This window comes from Heloderma suspectum, chromosome 1 (genome assembly GCF_057233095.1).
Source record: "Heloderma suspectum isolate Gila_16-S chromosome 1, 16-S_ref, whole genome shotgun sequence".
NCBI lineage: Eukaryota > Metazoa > Chordata > Lepidosauria > Squamata > Helodermatidae > Heloderma > Heloderma suspectum.
In genome coordinates this window covers 245,752,240-245,776,697 of record NC_139458.1, presented here as the reverse complement: position 1 = coordinate 245,776,697, position 24,458 = coordinate 245,752,240, and the positions used below count along the sequence as shown (strand labels likewise).

Below are 24,458 nucleotides of genomic sequence, written 5' to 3'. Positions count from 1 at the left end.
AGGGATGCAAACGGTGGTGGCTATGGCTGCTGCCATTTGCAGACCCGGCCGGCCAGGATTCGCAGCAGGAGGGACAGGGCACCTCCCCCCCGGCCAGAACTTTGGGGGGGAGGGATGGGGCGCCTCCCCCACAGCCAGAATTTCGGGGGGGGGGAGGGACGGGGCTCCTCCCCCCCACCTCAAATCACATTTTGTCAAAAGGTAAGTGACTTTCGTACATCCCTACACATGACTGAAAGGTTGCCTGCACTCATAAAGCCCACTGACAGGTATCCCTTTCTTCTCCTCCATGTGGGAACAAATGATACCGCCAAGCGGAGCTACGAAGAAATCACATCAGACTTTGAAGCTTTGGGAAGGAAACTCAAGAACTTTGGGGCCCAGATAGTTTTCTCATCCATCCTTCCAGTACTTAGAAGAGGGATAGAAAGGGAACGAAAAATACTCCAGGTGCATGACTTGCTACGAAGGTGGTGCCGAAGAGAGAGATTTGGATTCTGGGACCACGGGCTATACTTCCTGGAAGATGGGCTGTTGGCTAGGGACGGGTTGCACCTCACAAAGGCTAGGAAGAATGTGTTTGGCCACAGCATGAAGAACTTCATCAGGAGGGCTTTAAACTGAATCCTACAGGGAAGGGAAATGTAATGTTGGGGGTAACAATGGATGTAGGCGCATGCACTGCAACAGAGAGAACAGCTCTGATAGTGCCCAATAATAGTCTTTAGACACACATAGGAAGAAAGCCAGACCATGAAGCACATGGCCTTCAATGTCTATATACTAATGCCTAGAGTATGGGAAACAAACAGAATGAACTTGAACTCTTAACACAGGAGGGAAATTATGACTTGATAGGTATAACTGAGACTTGGTGGGATGACTCTCATGACTGGAATACAGCAATTGAAGGATATAACTTGTTCAAAAAGAACAGGAGGAACAGAAAGGGAGGTGGGGTTGCACTGTATGTGAAAAATACATATCTCTGTACAGAAATACAGGAGGATGAGCTTGGTAGCCCCATCGAGAGCATCTGGATCAAAATAAATGGAGCAAAGAATAAAAGGAAAATGGTGGTCGCAGTCTACTACTGGCCACCCAATCAAGGAGAAGACGAGGATGAAACTTTTGGAAAGCAAATAGCCAATGTTTTTAAAGGAAGCATGATGTAGTAGTAATGGGGGACTTCAATTTCCCCGATATTTGTTGGGAGACTAATTCTGCAAAACATGGCCCCTCCAGAAAATTCCTGACTTGTGTGGTGGATAACTTCCTCCTACAGAAAGTAGAGGAAGGAACTAGAGGATCGGCTATCCTTGACTTGGTCCTAACCAACAGAGATGACTTAGTGGGTAAAGTAGCTGTTACAGGAACTCTGAGGGAAAGTGACCATGTTGTACGTGAGTTCTTGGTTCTAAGGGAAACAAAAGCCGAGTGTAGTCAAACGCATACCCTGGATTTTAGGAAAGCTGCTTTTAATACACTCAGAACAGTGCTAAGTAAGGCCCCATGGCAAGCGACGCTAACGAGAAAAGGAGTCCAAGATGGGTAGGAGCTTTTAAAAAAGGAAATTCTCAAGGCACAATTACAAACAATTCAACAAGAAGAAGAGGTGAAAGACAACAGAAGAAGCCAATGTGGCTTCACAAAAAGCTTAAGGATGACCTGAAAACCAAAAAGGACACATATAGCAAGTGGAAAGAAGGCCAAGTAACAAAGGAAGAGAACAGGCAGGTAGCACAGAATTGCAGGGATGGTGTCAGGAAGGCTAAAGCTGAGAACGAGCTAAAGGTAGCGAGGGATGCTAAAAACAACAAAAAGGCTTTCTTCAGTTACGTGCATAGTAAAAGGCAGAGGAAAGAAATGGTGGTTCAGCTATTAAATAAGGATGGCAAAACGATAACAGATGACAAAGAAAAGGCAGAAGTGCTCAATTCCTACTTTGGCTCAGTCTTCTCCCAAAAGAGGGTCTATGACTAGGGATGTACAAAAGTCACTTACCTTTTACGAAATTTGATTCGTGGTGGGGGGGAGGCGCTCCGTCCCTCCCCCTCAAATTCTGTTCGGGGGGGAGGCGTCCCATCCTTCCCCCCCAAATTCTGGCTGGTGGGAGGCACCCCGTCCCTCCTGCCGCGAATCCTGGCCGGCCGGGTCTGCAAATGGCGGCGGCTGTAGCCGCCGCCGTTTGTGTCCCTGCATTCAGCCATGATAGGCTACGTAAATGTTTACGTAGCCTATCGTGGCTGAGTTAAAAAAAAACAAAAAACCCGCACGTAGGCAAATAGCGGCGCCTATGGGCGCTGCCATTTGCGTTCCTTATTTTGGCACGTCTAGTCTACATAAACATTTACATAGACTACCGCGAAAATAAGGGGAATGCAAATAGCGTAGCTTATTTAAATCTTTACGTAGACTACCCGTGCCCAAATAAGGAACCCAAATGACTTTTTTTTCAAAGTCAGCCGTGATAGTCTACGTAAAGATTTACGTAGCCTATCACGGCTGACTTTGACAATCTAGCCGTGATAGGCTACGTAAATCTTTACGTAGCCTATCACTTTTTTTTTTTTCCCCCACACAAGCTTGGAAATGGCGGCGGTGGCAGCCGGTCGGAAGACCGGCCACTGCCGAAACGCCGCCGAAACGCCACCGGGACCCGCCGCCGCGAGGGACATTCGGCTACAGTAAGTCCCATCCCAGGGGGCGGCGGGGGGCAGTCGGAGAATTTCCCCACCAATTTTGGGTGGCCGAATGTGTTGGCATTTGGCCTCCTGGAGATTCGTGGAGAAATTCTCCGACATCCCTAATTTCTACCATGTGTTTCTTCCACAAAAGGCTACTGTTGCTGAGCCACTGCCTCGCTTGCTGGGAAAAGGAGTTTCATGGAAATGGACCAGCCAGCATGAGAATGCTTTCCAGTATGTCCAACATTTGTGCTTGTACATTATGATGAAAAGAAGCCAGTAATCCTTGCTACTGATGCTTCTTCTTACGGGGTTGGTGCTGTGCTAAGTCAAACATTCCTAGATGATACAGAGGGAACAATTGCTTATTATTCAAGGATTATGTCATCCACTGAAAGAAACTTTGCACAAATTGACAGAGAAGCCCTGGCTGTTACTGCAGGAGTCAAAAAGTTCTACCACTATCTCTATGGCCATGCTTTTGCAATACACATGGACCACAGGCCTCTCCTAGGAATCTTATCTCCTGGTAAGCCTACTCCCTGCATAGTATCACCCCACATGCAGCGTTGGAGCATTCTGCTCCATGCTTATGATTAAGGAGCAATACTCCTTCCTACATACAGCAGTTACTGAAAGGGAGTCATCTGAGCAATCTACACCCACTAGTCGACTGCAGAGACCGTGCCACGAAAGAGGTCTTCCTCATTGCTTGAATGACTATGATAGCTAAGGGGGAAGGAATGTTATGTATTCTAGGGGGTACTGTGGGTTAGTTATTGTTTTTTACCCTTGGCAACTCCTGTAGAGTTGGGAGCAGCAACAGTCGTGGTGGAGTTTCTGCTAAGCCCTTACTTCTGTGTGTGCAGAATAAAGAACAGTCGTGTTTGAGGTAGGGATGGACGAAAGGGACTTACCTGGTCCCGCAGCTTGCTTCGCGGTGGGGGGGAGGCGCTTCGCTTCTCCCCCCAAAGTTCAGACGATGGGGGGGAGGCGCCCCGCCTCGCCAGGCCAAAATTCAGTTTTGGTTCCCTTATTTTCACTGTAGTCTATGTAAATCTTTACATAGACTAGACGTGCCAAACTAAGGAACGCAAATGGCGGTGCCCCATGGGCGCCGCCATTTGCGTACGCACTTTTTTTTTTTTTTTAAGTCACCCGTGATAGGCTACGTGACAATTTACGTAGCCTATCATGGCTGACTTTGGAAATCTAGCCGTGATAGGCTACGTAAATCGTTACGTAGCCTATCATGGGTGGTTTTTTTTTTTTTACTTTCCTTTTTTATTTTGCAATGGCGGAGGCGGGAGCCAGTCAGAAGACCGGCCGCCGCCCCCGCCCCCGCCGAAATGCTGCCGAACCGCCGCCGGGACCCGCCGCCGAGAGGGACATTCACATGAGGTAAGTCCCATCCCGGGGGGGGGGGCGGCGGATAATTTCACCAATTTCGGGGGGCCGAATGCGTTGGCATTCGGCCTCCCAGAGATTCGTGGAGAAATTCTCCGCCATCCCTAGTTTGAGGCCTGCTATTCTTCCTGTCATTCCTTCTACCTATACAACACCCAGGGAGGATGGTACAGATATTCCTGGATAGAGGATTTTAACTTGGACACAGCAAGATTCTGCAGGTAGGATATCACATGCCATGGGCTACAGATCTCTGCTAAGGCATGTCTCCACCCACCTTCATTTCCCCAGTATGCATCTAGGCCCAATATATCAGGGTACAGAAGCATTCTGGGGAAAAGAGGGTGAGAGGCCGCAGACTTGGCTAGTGCTTCATTTCACAGGATGACTACTGCCATCTAAAAATGAAAGGGAGACAGAGAGAGGCAAAGGACTGCCAGCAATGCCAACCAGCATTGGCCCCACTGGGCCTTCCAAGCCCTCTGTCTGCTGGTTTCCGACACCTAGGCTGTAAACATAGTTTTTCATCTTCAGGACCAAGCTCTCTTAGTATGGAGATTAGGATCCCTGGAAAAAATTAGGTAGGTAGAGAAGAGGAGGAGGTAGGGACAGAAACAGACAGAGCTCTCTTCACCTACCACAGAGAGGTGCAGCTAGATCATTATAGGCTAAGGGTGGGCAACTTGGGGCCTTCCAGATGCTTTGGCCTACATGTCCCATCAACCCTACCCAGCATAGCCAGTGGTGAGGGATCATGGGAGTTTTACACCAAACCATCTGGAGGGCCACAATTTGCCCACCCCTCTTTTAGACCCAGGACTTACTGGTCTTATGAAAGGGGGGCGGTTAGATGGCCATGCGTATTGCTTCTGTTGTGAAGCACACAACTAACGTATCTCTACTTCCTCCACCCCACCATTCTATGTTGTACAACTGCCTTTACATTCTTGATATGTTGCAGCATAACAAACAAGAAATTGCTAAGCAGGAAAGACAGACATACGCTGAGCATGTGCGGTTTTGCATTTTAAACTCACTTAATCATATTGCCACCATAACTGCAGGAATAAAATGGAGTTGGCTTTTGTTGGACTTATACTAAACACATTTACTTAAGAATAAGTATAATTTTGTTCTAGAAAAGGATAATATATTTTACAAGTAAAAAAATAATAATAAAGTGAGCATCTGTAACGATGGACATCCCTGGCCAGTGATGTATAAAACTGTATGTGCAAAACTGTACAAGAATTAGCAAGGACTGTTCATGACATATGCTCCCATGAGTTCGAGTAATGCCATTGCTAAGTTTTAGAGAAGCTCGTATGCAGACACACAAGCAGACAAATTGCAGAACTGATGCTATGATACCTTCTACCCCCTTATAAGGTAATGTGCTAAGTAATGTGGTAAGAGCTGACCATTGCGCATCCCTGGCACAGCGGCAAAAGTTAATCACTCCTCTGGTTTTAAGTAATAGTATCAGAGTTTCTGTGCTGCGTCACAGATTATCCCCTTTTCCACTTTTGCTTGAGTGTACTTAGAATCCTGCAGCAGCAGAAATAAAGATCGCCCCACTGGGGTGCTTTTGTCTTTTTACTTGGGTCTTGTTATTATTTTACTCCCACCTGGATACGGGCCAGGGGAAGCCAGAGAAAGTTTCCCACCACACCAGCCACCACACACCTGACTATAATGTATCTTTAAACATAAGAAAAAAGGATGCTGTGGCGACCAGCATCAACCCCAGTGGGCTCCGGCATGCCCATTCTGGCCCAGGTGCTGATGCTGGGCCTGGCTGCTGCTGCCGCTCTCATCACCTGCCACTCTGTGGGATGTCATGGGGGGGTGTGTGGGCTCTGGACTTTGGCCTCAAGATCCTGCTGCCACAGCAGCTACAGCTGGAGCAGCTACTGGTGCTACTGGGTGGTCTTGGAACGGCTCATGGAGGAATGCTCTCCAATGTCATTCATCGTTGTTGGCCCCAGTCCAAACTGAGCTGGGGAATTTACTGATTATTAATGTTCACTAATGGTGCCTAATTATTAATGGTGTAAAAGAATTCTTCTAATAAATGGTGAAATTGCAATCTGCTATATTTCATAGTCACAGAAGTAAAGCATTTTCTTTTTTCTCAGAAACAAAAACTTTATTAGTTTAGTAAATTGGGCTACAGATCACAAAAAGAGGAAAAATCTCAGGTGGATTATTTTTTTAATGACTAGAAAGATAACATCTAAGAAGTATCTGTTGCAGACAATTTGCTAATAAAACTGTTTTGTCTATAGTAGTCTACAATCTTTGCCCAGAGATAACCAAACCTAAATGACAGTCTAATTTGGTAAAGGATCAATGATATTGTTTTAATGCCAACAAATGACTTGCATGTGCAATTCATTCTGGAACCTTATACTATTTCTGTTGTACATTCACAAGAAGCCCTGCAGCTTTTCATTGTAGGATTGTTGCATCCCATTTGTTTCTTTAAATCCTGACAGTTGATGTATTTATCAGTGTGCTTGCAGGGATTAGCTAAAAATGGGGAGAGAGAGAGAGAGAGAGAGGGAGAGGGAGAGGGAGAGGGAGAAGGTTTTAATTATGCTAGCTTTTAAAATCCGAGTATTTATCTCTTTGAACTGTGCCAAGGATCACCACGTTTCTTGCATTTAGCAGCTCATGATTTCTTTCCTGCCCTCTGGTAGCTCTACTAAAATGTTTTTGAATGATAAGAAAAAGAGAGTCTGCACTTAAATGGTTGCAGCACAGTGAATTCAAAGAGGCCTTGGAAGTGCCTCCCATGAATGGAGCATGTACTGCAGTTGAATATGCCATGAATCCTCCACAATACCCTATGTTTCTGTGGCAGACTTTTAGGGGTTCCTTGGCAGACCTATAACTGTGGAGAACATTCCTGGAAGGTAGAAGTTTGGAAACAACTGTCTAATGATCACTGTAATACTTCAGTGTCTTCTGCTCAAGGCGGAGTGATAACATTCCCATGGCCCTTCTGGAAGCCTTGAATGCGGCCCATGATAGCCCAGGGAATTCATAGCTGAGCAGGGATGTCTGTTCAGTTCTTCCAGGGTTGAGGGAAACTCTTGTCTCCTAGATGGCACTGGGATTGTGTTCAGAAGGACAAAGCTATGACTTCCTGGTTTGGATTACTTGCATAATACACACCCCTCTCAAAGGACACTCAGCATTTCCCCACATACCTCGGATCTTTTCTCTTTGCAATAGTTTATCATTCTCAAACTTACTGCATAATCCGTTGTCGCAAGCATGTGGGCAATCCCCACATGGTCTTCCTATTGAATACGGGATGTATTTCCGGTGTTCATAGTTCCCCCTGGAATGTTAAATGAAAATATGTCAGGCACAATCAGCAGGGCATCCTGGGTGAGGATCATCTGTTGAGAGTTGGCATTATTGAATTCCTCCAGTTGCCCACTCTTTTGCACTACTGTGCACTACTATCGTGAGATGAAGAGCAGCCCTTCAACCAGACAGGGGGCCTTTTGTGTCCAGGCTGGGGTGAGAAGGAGGAGACCAGATGGCAAAGGGAATGCCTGTTAGAGCTGTGTTGGTCACTGCCCATGTGGGGCTTCAATTGTTGCTGCATAACAGGGCACAGAAATAATATTTTGCTGCATCATCTGACTGTCAGTGGTGACCCAGGGGATTCTGCCTTCCTCTTGGCAAGTCTCCTGTTCCCCTTGCCTGCCAGTGTTTTCTGCAGTGCTTTTTTCTATCACGACACCCACATCTGCTTTAAGCAAGGATTGAGTTTTACGGATTAAGCAGGTGTGGAGCACCCCTCAACATGCCTTTGGGGGAGCCTTGTCACGAGGCACTGAAGTGGCCCAGCAAGTGGGAAGAGTGCTCGGCTGTGAACCCAATTGCTGGAAGCAGCAGGATCAATCTGCTGTAAACCTTTGGCTTGCAGCATTCATTCTCCCAATTTCTCACCAAGCAGATGGGCTAAATCCCTGTACATTAGAAGCTAATCTATTGAAAGGAATGTATTCAGTTAAAGTTATTGTCGCTGGCTTTGTGCAAACATTGCATAATGGGGTCTGATTTCCTTCCCAACTGCCAGTGTGGGCACAAAGCTCTATGCCAAATGTGGTTGGATATGCCTCAAGCAAAAGGACTTGGTGCTTGCTCAGTTTTTTTCCTGGAAGTGCCATATGAAAAACACTATGGTATTGTGCCATAGTTCTAATATTCCAAAAGTGGAATAAGGATAATGATGGGATAAGCTCTGCTAGTAATTTGTCCATCCAGAGCTATTCCCTGCTGGTTTTTAAAAAGAAATTAATGAGAAGGAGTGTTGGTGACCCATACAGAAGGCAGCAATGTGTGTGAGATTGGGGACACCAATCCGAATACATAAACTAAGTTATTGTCCGTTTATGTGCTGCACACGAGTAAATGGATTTTGTTTCCTTAAACATTTTTTACAAGAGTCCAATCCTTCTTTAACTCATGAAGTTTTGTTTAAAAAGCGGAAAGCCAGTACTGAAAGGAACTACACCGACACAACTCCTCAGCCTTGGACTTGGCTTTCATTTTGTTGGTGCTTTTGGATTCAGAAGGGAAGATCCTTATGAAGTGGTTTGGAGGCCAGGATTGTACTTGTTGTTCAGAGAGCCATGCTACAGTCAGTCCACATCACATGCAGCTACAGTTGCCATCTGTGTGCTATGTCCAAACTCCCATAGAGTTGGCCCCTGCCATGCAGTTGTGTTGTACACATGCAGCCTCCAGCCACAGGGAATCACTTCAAGGGGAGGAAAGTCCCATATGGCTGCAGGCAGCAGAAGAGGACCTATGTAACTTTTAACGTAACACAGTCTCTTCATATTGACAGAACTTACCAATGGTGGGTAAGGGCCAAACAGCCAGGAGAAATCTGCAACGACAGGGGCAGTGACAGGGTGGAATTTGGCATGGAGAGGGCTTTTCAGCCCCTTACAGGTTTCTCAACAGAGCATGATGTTACTGGTCAAACCTGGAAAATGCTGGTTGGCTTTCATGCTAAACTGAAATGTTCATGTCACAGGAGGGAAAATAAGAGTACTGCCAAGAAGCTGTAAATCCCTGAATTAATACATACGCTGGACAGTACTGGCAAACGTAAAAGTACTTGTAAGTTGGCTGATGAGGGCAGTAGGCGATAGCACATCCCAGTTCGTGAGAATTATACCAAACTACCTGCAGATACACAAATGAAGATGAATGTGAGCGCACTGCAAATGAAAGCGTAGTCAAACACAATGTGAGGGTGAATTACGTAGTGCTGCCATACCACTTGGGCTCACGATACATGACTCTACACATGTCTGCAAACAAATTCTCTGTGTTCAGGAAATAAGCCCTTCCAGAACATGAATGACTAGGAGGAATTTCACGTAAATATACTATGGGAACCTTTTCCCACTGCCCCCTGGCTCTTTTCTGTCAGAGGACTGTAGACCTGGCCCAGGTTTATTCCAAAATACATAAATCAGCATGTGTAGCTTTAGGGCATTATCTGGATAGTGGGGTGCTCTCGTAAGGTACTCTGGGGAGATCAGAGCTTTTCCAGAAAAGACACTTTTATTGAAAAAGTATAACAACAGGCAATTTACTGGCTAACCATTGAAGGCTATCCCTGAGAAGGGAGGTGGGGGTGGGGACACACAGACAGATGAGAAACAGGACTGTAGTGACTCAAGAAGGCTGTGCTGTGATGTTCTGGCTCATTTGTCCTGTCAATTTAAGTATAGGTTGCTAACACTTTCAAGACAACTAGCCAAATTCTGTCAATAAAAACTAAGATTTGGATGAATTATGGCCTGTGTTATTGTACCTGAGTGTAATGGCCGATCACTCCTCCACTTGTTGTTGGTCCAGAACCATGATGAAAGATTTTTACTTCATTATACCATTTCTGAATTACGTATGACCATGGATCAAGTACACTCGACTTGTAGATATTTTCACCACAGGTTATACTATCTGCAATCAGAAAGAAAATTATTCCACAAACCCCAAATGCTTCACAACTTCTGCAACTGAGAGAGATTGTCAAAAGCTTCACGAAAAGAAAGATACCAACTAGGACCTAGTTTCTTTTCCATAACGCATAAGGACCTTACCCCTAATGCTAGGATCTCATTTGGAGACAAAAAATGCTGCCACTGAATGTAAACGTTGGCTACTATTTTGGCACTAATTTCTCTCTGGTGGGAAGCTCTGCAAAAACAAAAGCTGTGGAACTTTGTGACAGTGCACCCAGCCCAGTCAAGAAATTAACTGGTCAGTCCTCTTCAAAAGTAAGACAGAATATTCATCTGGCTTCTTTCTCTCTTTGGGCATTATAATGAGAGACACTGGACAAGATATTCCATGTTCCTGTGATATCATGGCAGAACTTTGGATTGGGCACAGAAAAAAAATCAGCTTCCTGAGAATCTGTGAAGCTCTGGAAGTGTGTACACAAACCTGGTGAAATCCTACAAGCTGGGAAAAGGGTCTGGGCATGTAGGAGGAATTCCTATTGTCAGTATGCAAGTCCTGAGTCCTCCGCAAACCTCTTTTTCATTTTCCATGATTAGCAGTAGCAGAATCTATTACGCAGACTGAACAAACAGGTGCTTATTTGATAACTGGTACTGGCTACAGAATACGACTTTTCTTGGTACAAAATCTGGGCAACCAATTTTTTAGGCACAGAAAGTGCACAGCCCTTTGAAGCAATGAGATCAAATGAAAAGAGGAGCTGGCAGCTTTCCATTGATCAATAATACATTTCAAGGTTTCAAATAACATGCAACGCTAGGTGGCTGCCCCACTGATTCCTAGCATTAACATCTCTGTAAAGCTTTTGTTGACAGCTTAAGTCTGTAGTTTTTAGTGGAACAGTCTCATACGTCGTCTTTGCACTGTAGCCCACTCCACATAACAGGACAGTGAGTGGAGTAGGCGAATGACACAATACTGTGGGGAATAGGTATATTTGCTTTGATTGGTTTTAAATGACAACAACAGAAACAACAACGTCCTTAGAATCCAAACAAGGCTGTTGCATTGATTGGTCCTCTTTGCATTATAACACAGGAGGCCAGTGTGCAATGAAAAGGGCACTACAGAATACTGGACATGTGCAGGAAGAAGAATGCATTTGCATATTCATTCCATAGCAGAATTAGATGCCCAATGAATAGTACTGTCTTGCTACAGGGAAGATGTGGTAGCCTTGTTGGTATTTGTCAGTACGTTGACTGAACACTCACGTGTTCCTTGTAGGGGAAGCTGCAGTGATCATCATTTTTAAAAAATCCCTGATCAAGGCATATTCTGTAAAGGGGTCAGGAAGAACTATGAGCTCTCCAGAAATGCCCATGTTTGCCTTCATCTGTGCCTTCATAGAGTGATCCATCTCAGATGACAAGCAATAGCTGTAGAAGAATTGGGTCCCTTTTTGCTGGAGGGAGAACACTTTACCTTTCAGGCCTGGAATTCTTCCAGGAAAGCTAAAGCAACACAGAATTTTTAAAAAGTGGTAGACGGTGAGGTTATAGTGCAGTTGAGAAGTAATTTGCTATGTATGATTGAGCTTTCTCTTTGGCAAAATCCAGAACTAATATAACCATTTTTTTACACACTATTAAAGAAATGTTCAGTTACATATAATTGAAAAATGCTTCTGTGCACTTACAGAATGCATTGCTCTATTTGAGAAATTCATAGGGCGCAGGTGTGGCAGCATATGTAACCCATGATGGCTGGTGTGAACTCCTGGTTCAGAGTCAGTATCCTTTGGAATGTCAGTTTTTGTGGACATAGACTGGCAAAAAGTGTTAAAGCCTGCAAGGCAGAACACTTCGTTATCCCAATTTTCTACTATTTAAAAGGGAAAGTGGAGGTAAATAACCTACTTAAAATGAGTTTAAGTTGAACCAGAGCTCAGCTGCAAACTCATGTTTTAGTTGCATAAAATTAATACATGCTACTATACATGTACGAAGTGCCTTCCCCTTACAGCTGAGTAACTAGCCAACCCTTCAGATACTTGTAATGTGAATTACTTCCAACATGACTGCACAAGAGTTTACTCTGCAGCTTAAGAGAAGCTTTGCAAGATCTTGTTTCTTGCAAAACATTGTGAGGATAATTAGTTAATTATGAATTATGATAGGTCCAAAGGAGGGGTGCACAACCTTTTTGGCCCCCAGGGCTACATTGGGCTGTGCCAGGGGGTCACACAAATGTGCCTGCACAGAAACATACACACGTTAGCTAATGGTAGCAAGAGAAACCCTTCCCTTATCTCAAATCTCTCATCAGAAATCAGAGGTAAGGGAAAACATTTCCTTGCTCTCAGTGACACGAAAAAAACCAGGCTTTCCTTAGTGAGAGCCAGCTCTAGCAAGGGAAGCCTTTTGTTAGCTAGCAGTAGCTATGGTAAGCTGGGGGGCTTCTCTTGCTAGCAGTAATGCAAGCAAAGAAATCCCTTTCTTATGTCTGATCCCTGAGGAGTAATCAGTGCTGCAGCAGTGTTTCCAGGGGGGTCTGGCAGGCCAGCAGAAATGGCTTGGCAGGCCACATGCAGCCTGCAGACCACACTTTTTGAAACCCTGGTCTAAAGTAGGGATGTCTTTCTTGGCTTGACCGAGTTCCATGGCATGTACAGCTCAGTTTGCATCTGCAAGCCAAGCTGTGGGGTTTTCCCTGAACTCTGAGAACTTTTTTGTGCATTTTTTAAGGTTCTGCAATTTGGGCAAATTAAGGCCAAATTTATGCAAATCACATAAATTCAGCCATAATTTGCACAAATTGCTCAGAAATTTGTGCAATCTGTGGAACCTTCCCTGCCCCCCTGTGCAAAATTCCCAGAAAATTTGCAAACTGGCCTGACTCGCTGCAGATGAACCAAAACAAAGTCCAGGGGGCCTAGCCTAGGAAAACCTGTTGAACTCCCTGAAACAGATTTCTCCAACATCCCTAGTCTAAATAGTAATGGTGCAACTGGGTCCAGGAGTCCATCGGGCTCTGCCCTGCCTGCACCCCTGGACTGCACCTGCCAAGCCCCTGTCCTTGCTTGCCTCTGCCCGCACACTCCCAGATGCTCCCCACACTCACTCGGGCCCGTCCACAAGTGCCCGCCATTTTGCTGAGGGTTGTGTGTGTGTGGTTTGTTTTTGTTTTTTTTTACAAAAAGGAGCTCTAATATTGTGTAGATCAAACTTTCCCAGCCTGAATGTGTGCATATTTAAATGTGCACATTTTAAATTAGCTCCTTTTTTCATTAAAAAAACCAACCTCAGCAGAATGGCAGTCACTCACAAACAGGGCCCAGGGTGAGTGCAGGTGGCCCATCGAGCTTGTGGAGGCTCAAGCACGGGTCCAGGGGGCTCAAGCGGGGCAGTGCTTCAGTGGGTGCCAGCCAATCCTGGATGGGGGTGGGTTCGCACATCCCTAAGTCTTAGTCATCAAGGCAAAGGGAGGTGGAAGTAGGTGGCCACCCGACTGAACAAGCTAAATCTTATCAATAATTGGGTATTTGTTTTCATAAATCAATGACATTTAGCAAGGGACAGAATATTGTCATGAAGATATTTGCTTTTTCTTCTCTAAGGGTGGTAAGTTTGTCCCTGCATCTTTCCAGCTTTATAAAGCCAAATTAACAATCCTGTTTCCCTGTGGTTTGGCAGTATGGATTACTGATTTGCATCCCTCCCTAAGAGATTACAAGCAACCTTTTTGAATGAAATGTTGAGCTTACCTTGCTGCCCTGCTGCCTGCCGGCCAGAGCCGTTCGCCTCCTCCTTGCTGATTGACATTTCTTTTTTTCTTTTTTCTTTAATGGCGATCGGCAGGATGTGCCCATACAGCCATGAATCTTGTATATAAGTCTATGTGTCCATAGGCTTATACGCAAGATTCATGGCTCTATTTTGCATATAAGTCTATGGGCATATCCTGCCGATCACCATTTCTTAAAAAAAGAAAGAAAAGATGATTGGCAGGATGTACCCATAGACTTATATGCAAAATAGAGCCGTGAATCTTAAATATAAGCCTATGGACACATAGACTTATAAGCAAGATTCAAGGCTCTATTTGCATATAAGTCTATGGGCACATCCTGCCGATTGCCTTTTTTTTTTTTTTTTTAAGAAATGGTGATCAGCAGGGAGGAGGCGAACGGCTCTGGCTGGCAAGAAGCAGCAAAGTGCCGTTCCGTCTGCAATCCTCCTGGAGTGGAGGTAAGTAGTGCTGATCTGCCACGGATTCCTGAGGCCAGATTCAAAAGAATCTGGCCTCATTTGAATCTGCAGCGGATTTCTTCAACATCCCTATCTGCAACAGACTAACATGGCTGCCCCTCTGGGAAAGGAAGCATTTAACAGACATGCAATAGTTCCGAACAAAACTCCAGTTTATATGCATTTATATTTGCTGAAGACAGGTCCTTTACTTACTTATTTTTCTCATGTCCTGTGAACTGTGTATGAAAGTACATTGGTTTGCCCAACGCTCTGCATTTCCTGCAATTTCAGAGTTCCAGCTCTATACGGCACAGAAGAAAATGGTAGTAAGTTGAGAGATGGTAGAATTGTGAGCAGATCAAATCCTGTCGGATTGAAGTTAATTACATTTTAAGTTCAATTTTTAATTTGGTTTTGTGCTAGCTTTACTGGGATTTGTGAAGGGTATAGTTGCCCAGAAAAGCCATAGGGCAGCATCATATTCATCACTAGTGCGAATGCAAAGTTCATTGTGCTACCTGTAGCGCAACATCAATAGCATTTGCTGGAGCAACAGGTTTTCTGTAGAAACTCACTGCTACAGCAAACGCTATTGCTGTTGCGCTAGACCGGGGATAGGCAGCACGCAGCTCAGGAACCCCCATGGCCTTGAGTGCATCCCTGCCGCCCCTGCTGTCACCCCATCCCCTGTAGTGCAGAGGCAAAAATTTGGCAGATTGCTGTCAAAATTCGGTGGTAAACTGCTATGGAGACTCAAACATGCCAAATTTAGCTTGTTTTTAATCTGAATGTGGCCCTTTTCGCCTCTGTAGCGGTTTGCCACCAAATGCTGGCAGCACACCATCAAGGGTCTTTGTGACACTGTGGGCAGTGTTGCAGCAGGTGTGCAGCCCTCGGGGGATTCCAGGGGATGGAAGTCACTCCCTGTACTCCCCAAAGATGCCCACCCCTGTGCTAGAGGTAGCTTATGCTAGCATAATGAAATTTGCATTTGCGGCAGTTCCAAATGCGATACTGGCCATAAATTCTTTGTGCATTTATTGGTGGTAGCTGTCACTGCTGCAGCCGAATGCTGCAAGACTATTTCACGTTTGGTTGAATGCTGTTTAAATACATAGTTTATTTATTTATTTATTTATTGCATTTCTATACCGCCCCATAGCCAAATCTCTCTGGGAGGTTTACAGAAATTAAAACATTAAATACAATATAAAACGTTTAAAAGCCATTTTTAAAAAAGCACAGAAAAGCACAGAAACAATATACACAAACAACATATAACTAAAACCAACATTGAACTATCAGTCATCACTAAAGACACATCCAGGACCGATTAAAACTCATCATGTGCCTGGGAAAAGAGATAGGTCTTAACCTTGCACTAAAAAGATGATAATGTTTGTGCCAGGCAGCCCTCATCAGGGAGCTTGTTCCACAGATGGGGGCGGGGGCACCACTGAGAAGGCTTCCCTTGGAGGAGGCACTCAGAGGAAGACCTTAGATGCTGAATGTAGTGTACAGGTAGGTTCATTTCGGGAGAGGCGTGCCATCAGGTATTGTGGTCCCAAGCTGTGTAGGGCTTTATAGGTTAAAACCAGCACCTTGACCTCAGCTTGGAACCTTATAGGCAGCCAGTGCAAGCGGGCCAGAGTCAGTCTTATATGTTCTGACCTTCTGATCCCTGTTAGCAATCTGGACGCTGCATTTTGCACGAGCTGCAGCTTCCAAACCATCTTCAAAGGCAGCCCCAAGTAGAGTGCATTGCAGTAATCTAACTTGGAGATTACCAGAGCATAGACAACTGAAGCCAGGTTCTCCCTGCCCAGGTAGGGGTGTAGCTGGGGCACCAACCAAAGTTGGTAGAAGGCACTCTGTGCCACTGAGGCCACCTGAGCCTCAAGTGACAAAGTGACAAAGATGGTTCCAGGAGGACCCCCAAGCTATGGACCTGCTCCTTCAGGGGGAGTGCAACCCCATCTAGAATGGGTTGAACACCCTCCATCCAATCAGCAGAACCACCCACCAACAGCATCTCAGTCTTGTCTGGATTGAGTTTCAGTTTATTAGTCCTCATCCAGTCCATTATTGCAGACAGGCACCGATTCAGCACATCTACAGCCTCACCTGAAGAAGATGAAAAAGAGAAACAGAGCTATGTGTCATCAGCATAATGATGACAACGCACTCCAAAACTCTGGATGACTGCATTCAATGGTTTTATGTTTAGATGTTGAACAGCATGGGGGACAAAACTGGCCCCTGTGGACCTCCATATTGGAGAATCCATGGGGCTGAGCAGTGTTCTCCAAGCACCACCTTCTGGAGCCGACCCTCTAAGTAGGAGCGAAACCATTGCAATGCAGTGCCTCCCACTCCCAACTCAGAGAGGCATCCCAGAAGGATACCATGGTGGATGGTATTGAAAGCCGCTGAGAGATCAAGGAGAATCAACAGGGCCACACTCCCCCAGTCTTTCTCCCAACATAGGTCATCAATCATACAGGGCGACCAAGGCTGTTTATGTGCCAAAACCTGGCCTGAACCCTTACTGAAATGGATCCAGATGATTGGCCTCATCCAAGGGTGCCTGGAGCTGATTGACCACCATTCGCTCAAGGACCTTGCCCAGGAATGGAACATTTGCAACCGGCCTATAATTATTAAGGTTTTCCATGTCTAGGGAGTATTTCTTCAGGAGTGGTCTCACCATTGCCTCTTTCAGGCAGCCCGGAACCACTTCCTCTTGCAAGAAGGCATTAATCACCTCCCTAGCCCAGCCGGCTTTTCCCTCCCTGCTAGTTTTTATTAGTCAAGAAGGGCAAGGATCCAATATGGACGTGGTTGCATGAACCTGTCCAAGCACCTTGTCCATGTCCTCAAGCTGTACCAACTGAAATCCAAGAAAACTGGACAAGACTGTGCTCTGGATACCTCATCAGTCTCACCTGCAGTAATACTGGAGTCTAAGTCCGGCAGATGCAAGAGATTTTTATTCTGGAAGTGCCTAGCCAGTGCATTACAGCGGGCCTCAGATGGCTCCATAGAGTCCTTAGGGACAGAATGTAGAAGGCTCTAGACAACCCTAAAAAGCTCCGCTGGGCGGCACATGGACGATTGAATAGAAGCAGTGAAATATTTTTTCCTCACTGCTCTCATTGCCTTTGAATATACCTGGCCATGGGCATGTACCAGAGTTTGATTGCATCCACTAGGAGTTTTTCTCCACCTTGCACTCAAGCTGTCTCCTATTTTGTTTTATCACTCTCAGCTCCGGGGTATACCATATAGAGTATGAGCTCTACTCTAGAGAGGGTGCTCAGGAGCGAACATGTTAACTGCCCAGGTCATTTCTGCATTCCATAGATCAAACAGGGATTCAACAAGAGCACCAGCTATATCAACCAGAACGCACCCCCCCCCCGAGCCCTCTGGAAATCATCCGGGGGCAGACCATCTTAATAGGTCCCCCACTCTTGCAGAGGGGAAAAGCTGCTGTAAGTAAACTTCAGCAGGCACAGGCAGTGATCTGATAACAATGGGACTGATACAAAGTCTCCCACCTTCAGCTCACCATCTCCATGTCCAGTTGAAAAAACCAGGCCCTGCTATATGTGTTGGGCCAATGACATGTTGGGACAGTCCCATGGCTGTCATGGTGACCATGAAATCCTGAGCTGCCCCAGACAAAGTGCCCTCAGCATGAATGTTGACATCCCCCAGAACCGACAGTCTGGGGGATCTCAGCAGCACACCCGAGATCACCTCCGCCAGCTCACCTAGGGAGCCTGTTGAGCAGCAGGGTGGGTGGTACACCAGCAGATTTCCTGATCAGCCCCACTGACTCAACACAAGGTGCAAACACTCCAGACCAGTAGTCACATGGACAGGGAGCCTGCAGAGGGAGATGGATTTCCTATAGACCACAGCAACACCCCCTCCCTGGCCTTCAAGCCTTCCCTGATGCTGGACCAAGTACCCTGGTGGGCAGAGCTGGGAGAGACTGACTCCTACCTGCTTGCTCACCCATCCAGGTCTCGGTTATATATGCTGGATCGGCAGCCTCATCCGCTATTAAGTCATGGATAAGGGGGCCCTTATTCTGAACCCATCTGGCATTTAAAAGCAGCATCCGGAGACCAGAAGGCAAGCTGATAGGGCAACCACCAAACCTGCGGGTGCGGTGATGACCGGAACATGGCACGGACATTAACTGTCTGGGCCTTGTTCCCCTTACCTGGCAAGTCCTCCTCACAACGTCATATCTCCCTCTACCCGTCACTACATTGATTGCCCCCCCAGGTCCCCCCAATTGGCCTAACATCCTCCCTCCCAGGCACATACTCAGGCCACCAGAAAGCCAGGCAGAGGAACAGGGTCCAGGTCCAGCAGGTCTCACAGCTGGATGGTGTACTAGTTGAAGCTGAATATCTTCTAGTTGACATTAGAAGAATTGAACCATTTTTATTATGTCTTTTAAAAAGGCATTGGTATTTCCCCCAATGCCTTTTTAAAAGACATAATAAAAATGCCTTAAAAAGGCATTGGTATTTCCCCCAATTCATGGATCACTGCCTTGTTGTGGCGAAGGGGCTTGCGTAACTCAGTGAAGCCATAAGCTATGCCGTGCAGGGCCACCCAAGACGGACAGGTCATGGCAGAGAGTTCTGACAAAATGTGGTCCACTGGAGAAGGAAATGGCAACCCACTCCAGTATTCTTGCCAAGAAAACCCCATGGAACGTATCACAAGGCTAAAAGAGATGACGCCGGAAGATGAGCCCCTCAGGTCGCAAGGTGTCCAATATACTACTGGGGAAGAGCAGAGGGTATTTCCAAGAAGCGCCAGAAAGAGTGAAGCGGCTGGGCCAAAGCCGAAAGGACACTCAGCTGTGGATGTGTCTGGTGGTGAAAAGAAAGTCCGATGCTGTAAAGAACAATATTGTTTAGGAACCTGGAATGTAAGATCAATGAATCAAGGTAAGCTGGAGGTGGTCAAACATGAGATGGCAAGATTGAACATTGACATCTTGGGAATCAGCGAACTAAAATGGACAAGCATGGGCGAATTTAATTCAGGTGACCATCATATCTACTACTGTGGGCAAGAATCCCTTAGAAGAAATGGAGTAGCACTCATAGTCAACAAAAGGGTGGGAAAAGCAGTACTGGGGTACAATCTTAAAAATGATAGAATGATCTCAGTACGAATCCAAGGCAAACCATTCAACATCACAGTAATTCAAGTCTATGCCCCAACCACTGATGCCGAAGAAGCTGAGGTTGATCAGTTCTATGAAGACCTACAACACCTTCTAAAACTAATACCAAAAAAAGATGTCCTCTTCATCATAGGGGATTGGAATGCTAAAGTAGGAAGTCAAGAAATCACCGGGATAACAGGCAGGCATGGCCTTGATGTACAAAATGAAGCAGGACAAAAGCTAATAGAGTTTTGCCAAGAGAACACGCTGATCATAGCAAACACTCTTTTCCAACAGCACAAGAGACGACTCTACACATGGACATCACCAGAAGGTCAATATCAAAATCAGATTGATTATGTCCTTTGCAGCCAAAGATGGAGAAGCTCTATACAGTCAGTAAAAACAAGACCTGGAGCTGACTGTGGCTCAGATCATGAGCTGCTTCTTGCAAAATTTCGGCTTAAATTGAAGAACGTAGGGAAAACCACTAAACCATTCAGGTATGACCTCAATCATATCCCTTATGAATATACAGTGGAGGTGAGGAATAGATTTCAGGGATTAGAACTGATAGACAGAGTGCCTGAGGAACTATGGACGGAGGTCCGTAACGTTGTTCAGGAGGCAGCAACTAAATCCATCCCAAAGAAAAAGAAATGCAAGAAAGCCAAGTGGCTGTCTGATGAGGCTTTACAAGTAGCTGACGAAAGAAGGGAAGCGAAAAGCAAGGGAGAAAGGGGAAGATATATCCAACTGAATGCAGAGTTCCAGAGAATAGCAAGGAGAGACAAGAAGGCCTTCTTAAATGAACAATGCAAAGAAATCGAGGAAAACAACAGAATGGGAAAGACTAGAGATCTCCTCAAGAAAATTGGAGATCTCAAGGGAACATTTTGTGCAAAGACGGGCATGATAAAGGACAAAGAAGGCAGGGACCTAACAGAAGCAGATGGGATTAAGAAGAGGTGGAAAGAATACACAGAAGAACTAAACAGGAAAGATCTGACTGTCCCTGATAGCCATGATAGTGCGGTCACTGAACTTGAGCCGGACATCCTCGAGAGTGAAGTCAAGTGGGCCTTAGGAAGCATTAGTAACAACAAAGCTAGCGGAGATGACAGTATTCCAGCTGAGCTATTTAAAATGCTAAAAGATGATGCTGTTAAAGTGCTGCATTCAATATGCCAACAAATTTGGAACACTCAACAATGGCCGCAAGACTGGAAAAGGTCAGTTTACATTCCAATTCCAAAGAAGGGCAATGCCAAAGAGTGTTCAAACTACTGCACAATTGCACTCATTTCACATGCCAGCAAGGTGATGCTCAAAATCCTACAAGCTAGGCTTCAGCAGTATGTGAACCGAGAACTACCGGAAGTACAAGCTGGGTTTAGAAGAGGTAGAGGAACTAGAGATCAAATCGCCAACATTCGCTGGATCATGGAGAAAGCAAGAGAATTCCAGAAAAACGTCTATTTCTGCTTCATTGACTACGCTAAAGCCTTTGATTGTGTGGATCACAACAAACTGTGGCAAATTCTTAAAGTGATGGGAGTACCAGACCACCTTACCTGTCTCCTGAGAAACCTGTACGAGGGTCAAGAAGCAACAGTAAGAACCAGACACGGAACAACCAAGTGGTTCAAAATTGGGAAAGGAGTACGACAAGGCTGCATATTGTCACCCTGCTTATTTAACTTATATGCAGAGTACATCATGAGAAACGCCGGGTTGGATGAATCACAGGTCAGAATTAAGATTGCTGGGAGAATTATCAACAACCTCCGATATGCAGACGATACCACCCTAATGGCAGAAAGCGAAGAGGATCTAAAGAGCTTCTTGTTGAGGGTGAAAGAGGAGAGTGCAAAAGCTGGTTTGAAACTCAACATTAAAAAAACGAAGATCATGGCATCTGGCCCCATCACTTCCTGGCATATAGAAGGGGAAGGAATGGAAGCAGTGACAGATTTTACTTTCTTGGGCTCCAAGATCACCGCAGACGATGACTGTAGCCATGAAATTAAAAGATGCTTGCTCCTTGGGAGGAAAGCTATGGCAAACCTAGACAGCATAGTCAGAAGCAGAGACATCACCTTGCCGACAAAGGTCCGTCTAATCAAAGCTATGGTTTTCCCAGTAGTAATGTATGGCTGTGAGAGCTGGACTATAAGGAAGGCTGAGCGCCGAAGAATTGATGCTTTCAAACTGTGGTGCTGGAGAAGACTCTTACGAGTCCCCTGGACTGCAAGGAGGTCAAATCAGTCCATCCTAAAGGAAATCAACCCTGAGTGCTCATTGGAAGGACAGATACTGAAGCTGAAGCTCAAATATTTTGGCCACCTAATGCGAAGAGAAAACTCTCTGGAAAAGACCCTGATGCTGGGAAAGACTGAAGGCAAAAGGAGAAGGGGACAGCAGAGGATGAGATGGCTAGATAGTATCACCGATGCAATGAATATGAACTTGAGCACGCTCCGGGAGAGAGCGCAGGACAGGAAGGCCTGGCGTGCTATGGTCCATGGGGTCACGAAGAGTCGGACACGACTGAACGACTGAACAACAACATTTCCCCCAAAGTCCTGTGTGTGGGCCTCTGCTCATGGAATAGGGTGCTCCCAGGTCTCAGCTCCCCTTCCCCCTGGAAATTTGCTTTTGAGTGTTGTGAGGGCTTCTGGAACAGCATAGGAAATGGCACAGGGAACTGCAGAGGGAAAGGAGAATTGGCAAAAATCGCATCCTCCCCACCACTTCCATTCAAGGGAGTTCCACAGGATACAAGCTCTGCAAGTGGTCTCATTCCATTCTCAGAAGAGTTCTGCTGGATCCAAGTCATTATGTTCCCAGAACATCTTTCTAGCATTGTCTTACATGCATTGTCCTTACTGTTCTTGATTACAGATCTATTTTTGTTGCTAAATAGTTTTAGGCTATTTACCAGTATTTCTGCTGTTCCTTTTATAATGAAGTATATCCAACTGGATTTGGATTAAATACAATTTTTGATTAAAACCAAAAAGGCAACTCATTTAATATGATAAGACAAATCATTTAGAAATGATCGATCTTCAAACAAGCTAGGAATATAAACAACAAAGATAAGTATGTGTGTAGGAAAAGGAAAATGATGGCCAGAATCAGCAGACATGTTTCATTAAGAGTTGACTGTGTGAGTCAGAAAGGTATTTGTTTGCTCCTAACAAATTAATGCAATAAACTTTCAAACTGACAGTACTGCTAATAGGCCCAAATATAGTCCTTTTCTCTTTTTAGAATTATCTTACCATTTTCAGCATGTTGCTGGCAGCGGGTTGCACTGTTCTCCGTAGGTCATTGTGCTTGCCAGTGATCTCCCTTTGTCGGTCAGCGTTGGTGGTCATAAAACCAGAAAGATCAGGAGAGGCCTTCAAATGAAGAGACGTTATGCTACTTTTACATTTCACTGTATGATTATAAGATTGTGCTGACAGGTTTCTATAGATGTTCTATAGCTGTTCAAGGAAAGATATCAAGCATTGAAAAATTCACTTTCTGGAGGAAATTCTTACTGACCATGAACCCCCTTCCACACATCTCTTCGAGCTTGGAAGCTCCAGTCGGGGAGCCTGACAGGAAGGCATTATGAACAGACATATTTTTGCAGACAGGTTCTGCTTGTGAAGCTGGGACAACACAGAACTGAAGAAACCCTGCAGGTGGGTGCAAAGGTGGTTTTCCTAGGCAACATTTCCTTGGATTTGATTCATATAGATGAACTTAGCAAAATCATTGGGAAGCCCAGCTGTAGAGTTCTATGAACTCTATTTTTATAGACAGTCATAAATGTCTTACCTCACCACCAGATTGGTGCAACATTGCAGCCAGGCACACATACAAACTGAACAGGACCATTGCTGAAAAGCAAAGAAAAACAGGTCTCAGCTATCATCTGTGACTACTATAAATTACATATTTGACTTATATGATTATGTGTGTTTCCTCTATGTATACATGCACATGCATAATATGTACATGTGCATTGGGCTTACATTTACCAAGATCTCACAACATTTTAGGGGATTAAAGTTTGATTAATTCTACCCCCTAAAAACAGGAGTCCATGAATACTAGGTGCACACTCCATCCCTAGTGGAAAAAAAACTGTCTGGAATTTTAACATGCAAATCAAGCTATTGGTAATTGTTTTTAAAATCCCCATTTTGACATTCCTTTCTCAACTCCAGCATTGAGGCTTTTCACAGGTATGATTTAACAGGCCAAGACTGGGGGCCGCGCTTTCTCAGCCCTGGGGTTTCACTTGGCATTGCTCCTCCAGCAGTCACATGCTAGCAACATTGCTGGCAAGGTGCCTGATATTTGTTTTGGTTGGACCTGCACTGTGCAGCTGATGGTCCGAAACTGAAACAGATATTTTGCCTGATAAAGTAAGCACAAGAGTTGTTAGCATCTTCATAGCTAACCCAGCCTTCCCCAATGTTGTACATTCCAGACATTTTTCACTACAAATCCCATTTACCTCAGCCAGCAGGGTGAATGGTCAGGGATGATTGGAGTTATAGCCCAAGACATCTGGAGAGTGCCAGAATGGGAAGGCTGGCTTAAACCATATACTTTTTACTATGCCCCTATTACTGAAGAATTTGAACCATTATCTATCACAGTTTAGTCTGGCTGATATTATCCTTTGCATTTCTTCAGTTGCATAGATAGATAGATAGATAGATAGATAGATCCTATTGTATATATTGTTGTTAGTGTATTTGTTGTACTCTCCCCCTACATTCCTGGAGATACCCACCAAGCAGGATGCCCCAGATGTGTGGCAGGTATAGAGATTCTAGGATAAGAACACCTATACTGGCCTAACACATAAGAGGAATGAGCTGTTATTCCCAAGCCCAT

At 45.2% G+C, this 24,458-nt stretch overlaps 1 protein-coding gene across 2 annotated transcripts; it reads right to left on the bottom strand.

Moving 5' to 3' along the window:
• Positions 1-6,227: 6,227 nt before the first annotated feature.
• On the bottom strand, positions 6,228-22,960 carry LOC146358901 (cysteine-rich venom protein helothermine-like). Of its 2 annotated transcripts, XM_084822790.1 has the most exons (6): positions 22,841-22,960; positions 14,567-14,654; positions 9,949-10,097; positions 9,214-9,311; positions 7,355-7,443; positions 6,228-6,626 (listed from the first exon to the last, which is right to left on the bottom strand). In XM_084822790.1, the coding sequence occupies exons 1-6, from the start codon at positions 22,934-22,936 to the stop codon at positions 6,502-6,504; spliced, it is 645 nt and encodes a 214-aa protein (XP_084678916.1). In that variant the 5' UTR covers positions 22,937-22,960; the 3' UTR covers positions 6,228-6,501. The 2 variants fall into 2 exon arrangements, with proteins under 2 accessions (XP_084678916.1, XP_084678906.1); XM_084822780.1 differs by lacking the exons at positions 14,567-14,654; positions 22,841-22,960 and adding an exon at positions 13,867-13,963.
• Positions 22,961-24,458: the final 1,498 nt, after the last annotated feature.

Bases quoted from the DNA above. Each gene is read 5' to 3' on its own strand.
- LOC146358901 (XM_084822790.1), bottom strand. From the start codon at position 22,936: ATGACCACCAACGCTGACCGACAAAGGGAGATCACTGGCAAGCACAAT. The intron at 14,655-22,840 runs GTAAGATAATTC...TGTGCCGTATAG, and splicing joins CCAGCAACATGCTGAAAATG to AGCTGGAACTCTGAAATTGC. The intron at 9,312-9,948 runs GTACAATAACAC...GTGTATCTGCAG, and splicing joins TGATCGGCCATTACACTCAG to GTAGTTTGGTATAATTCTCA.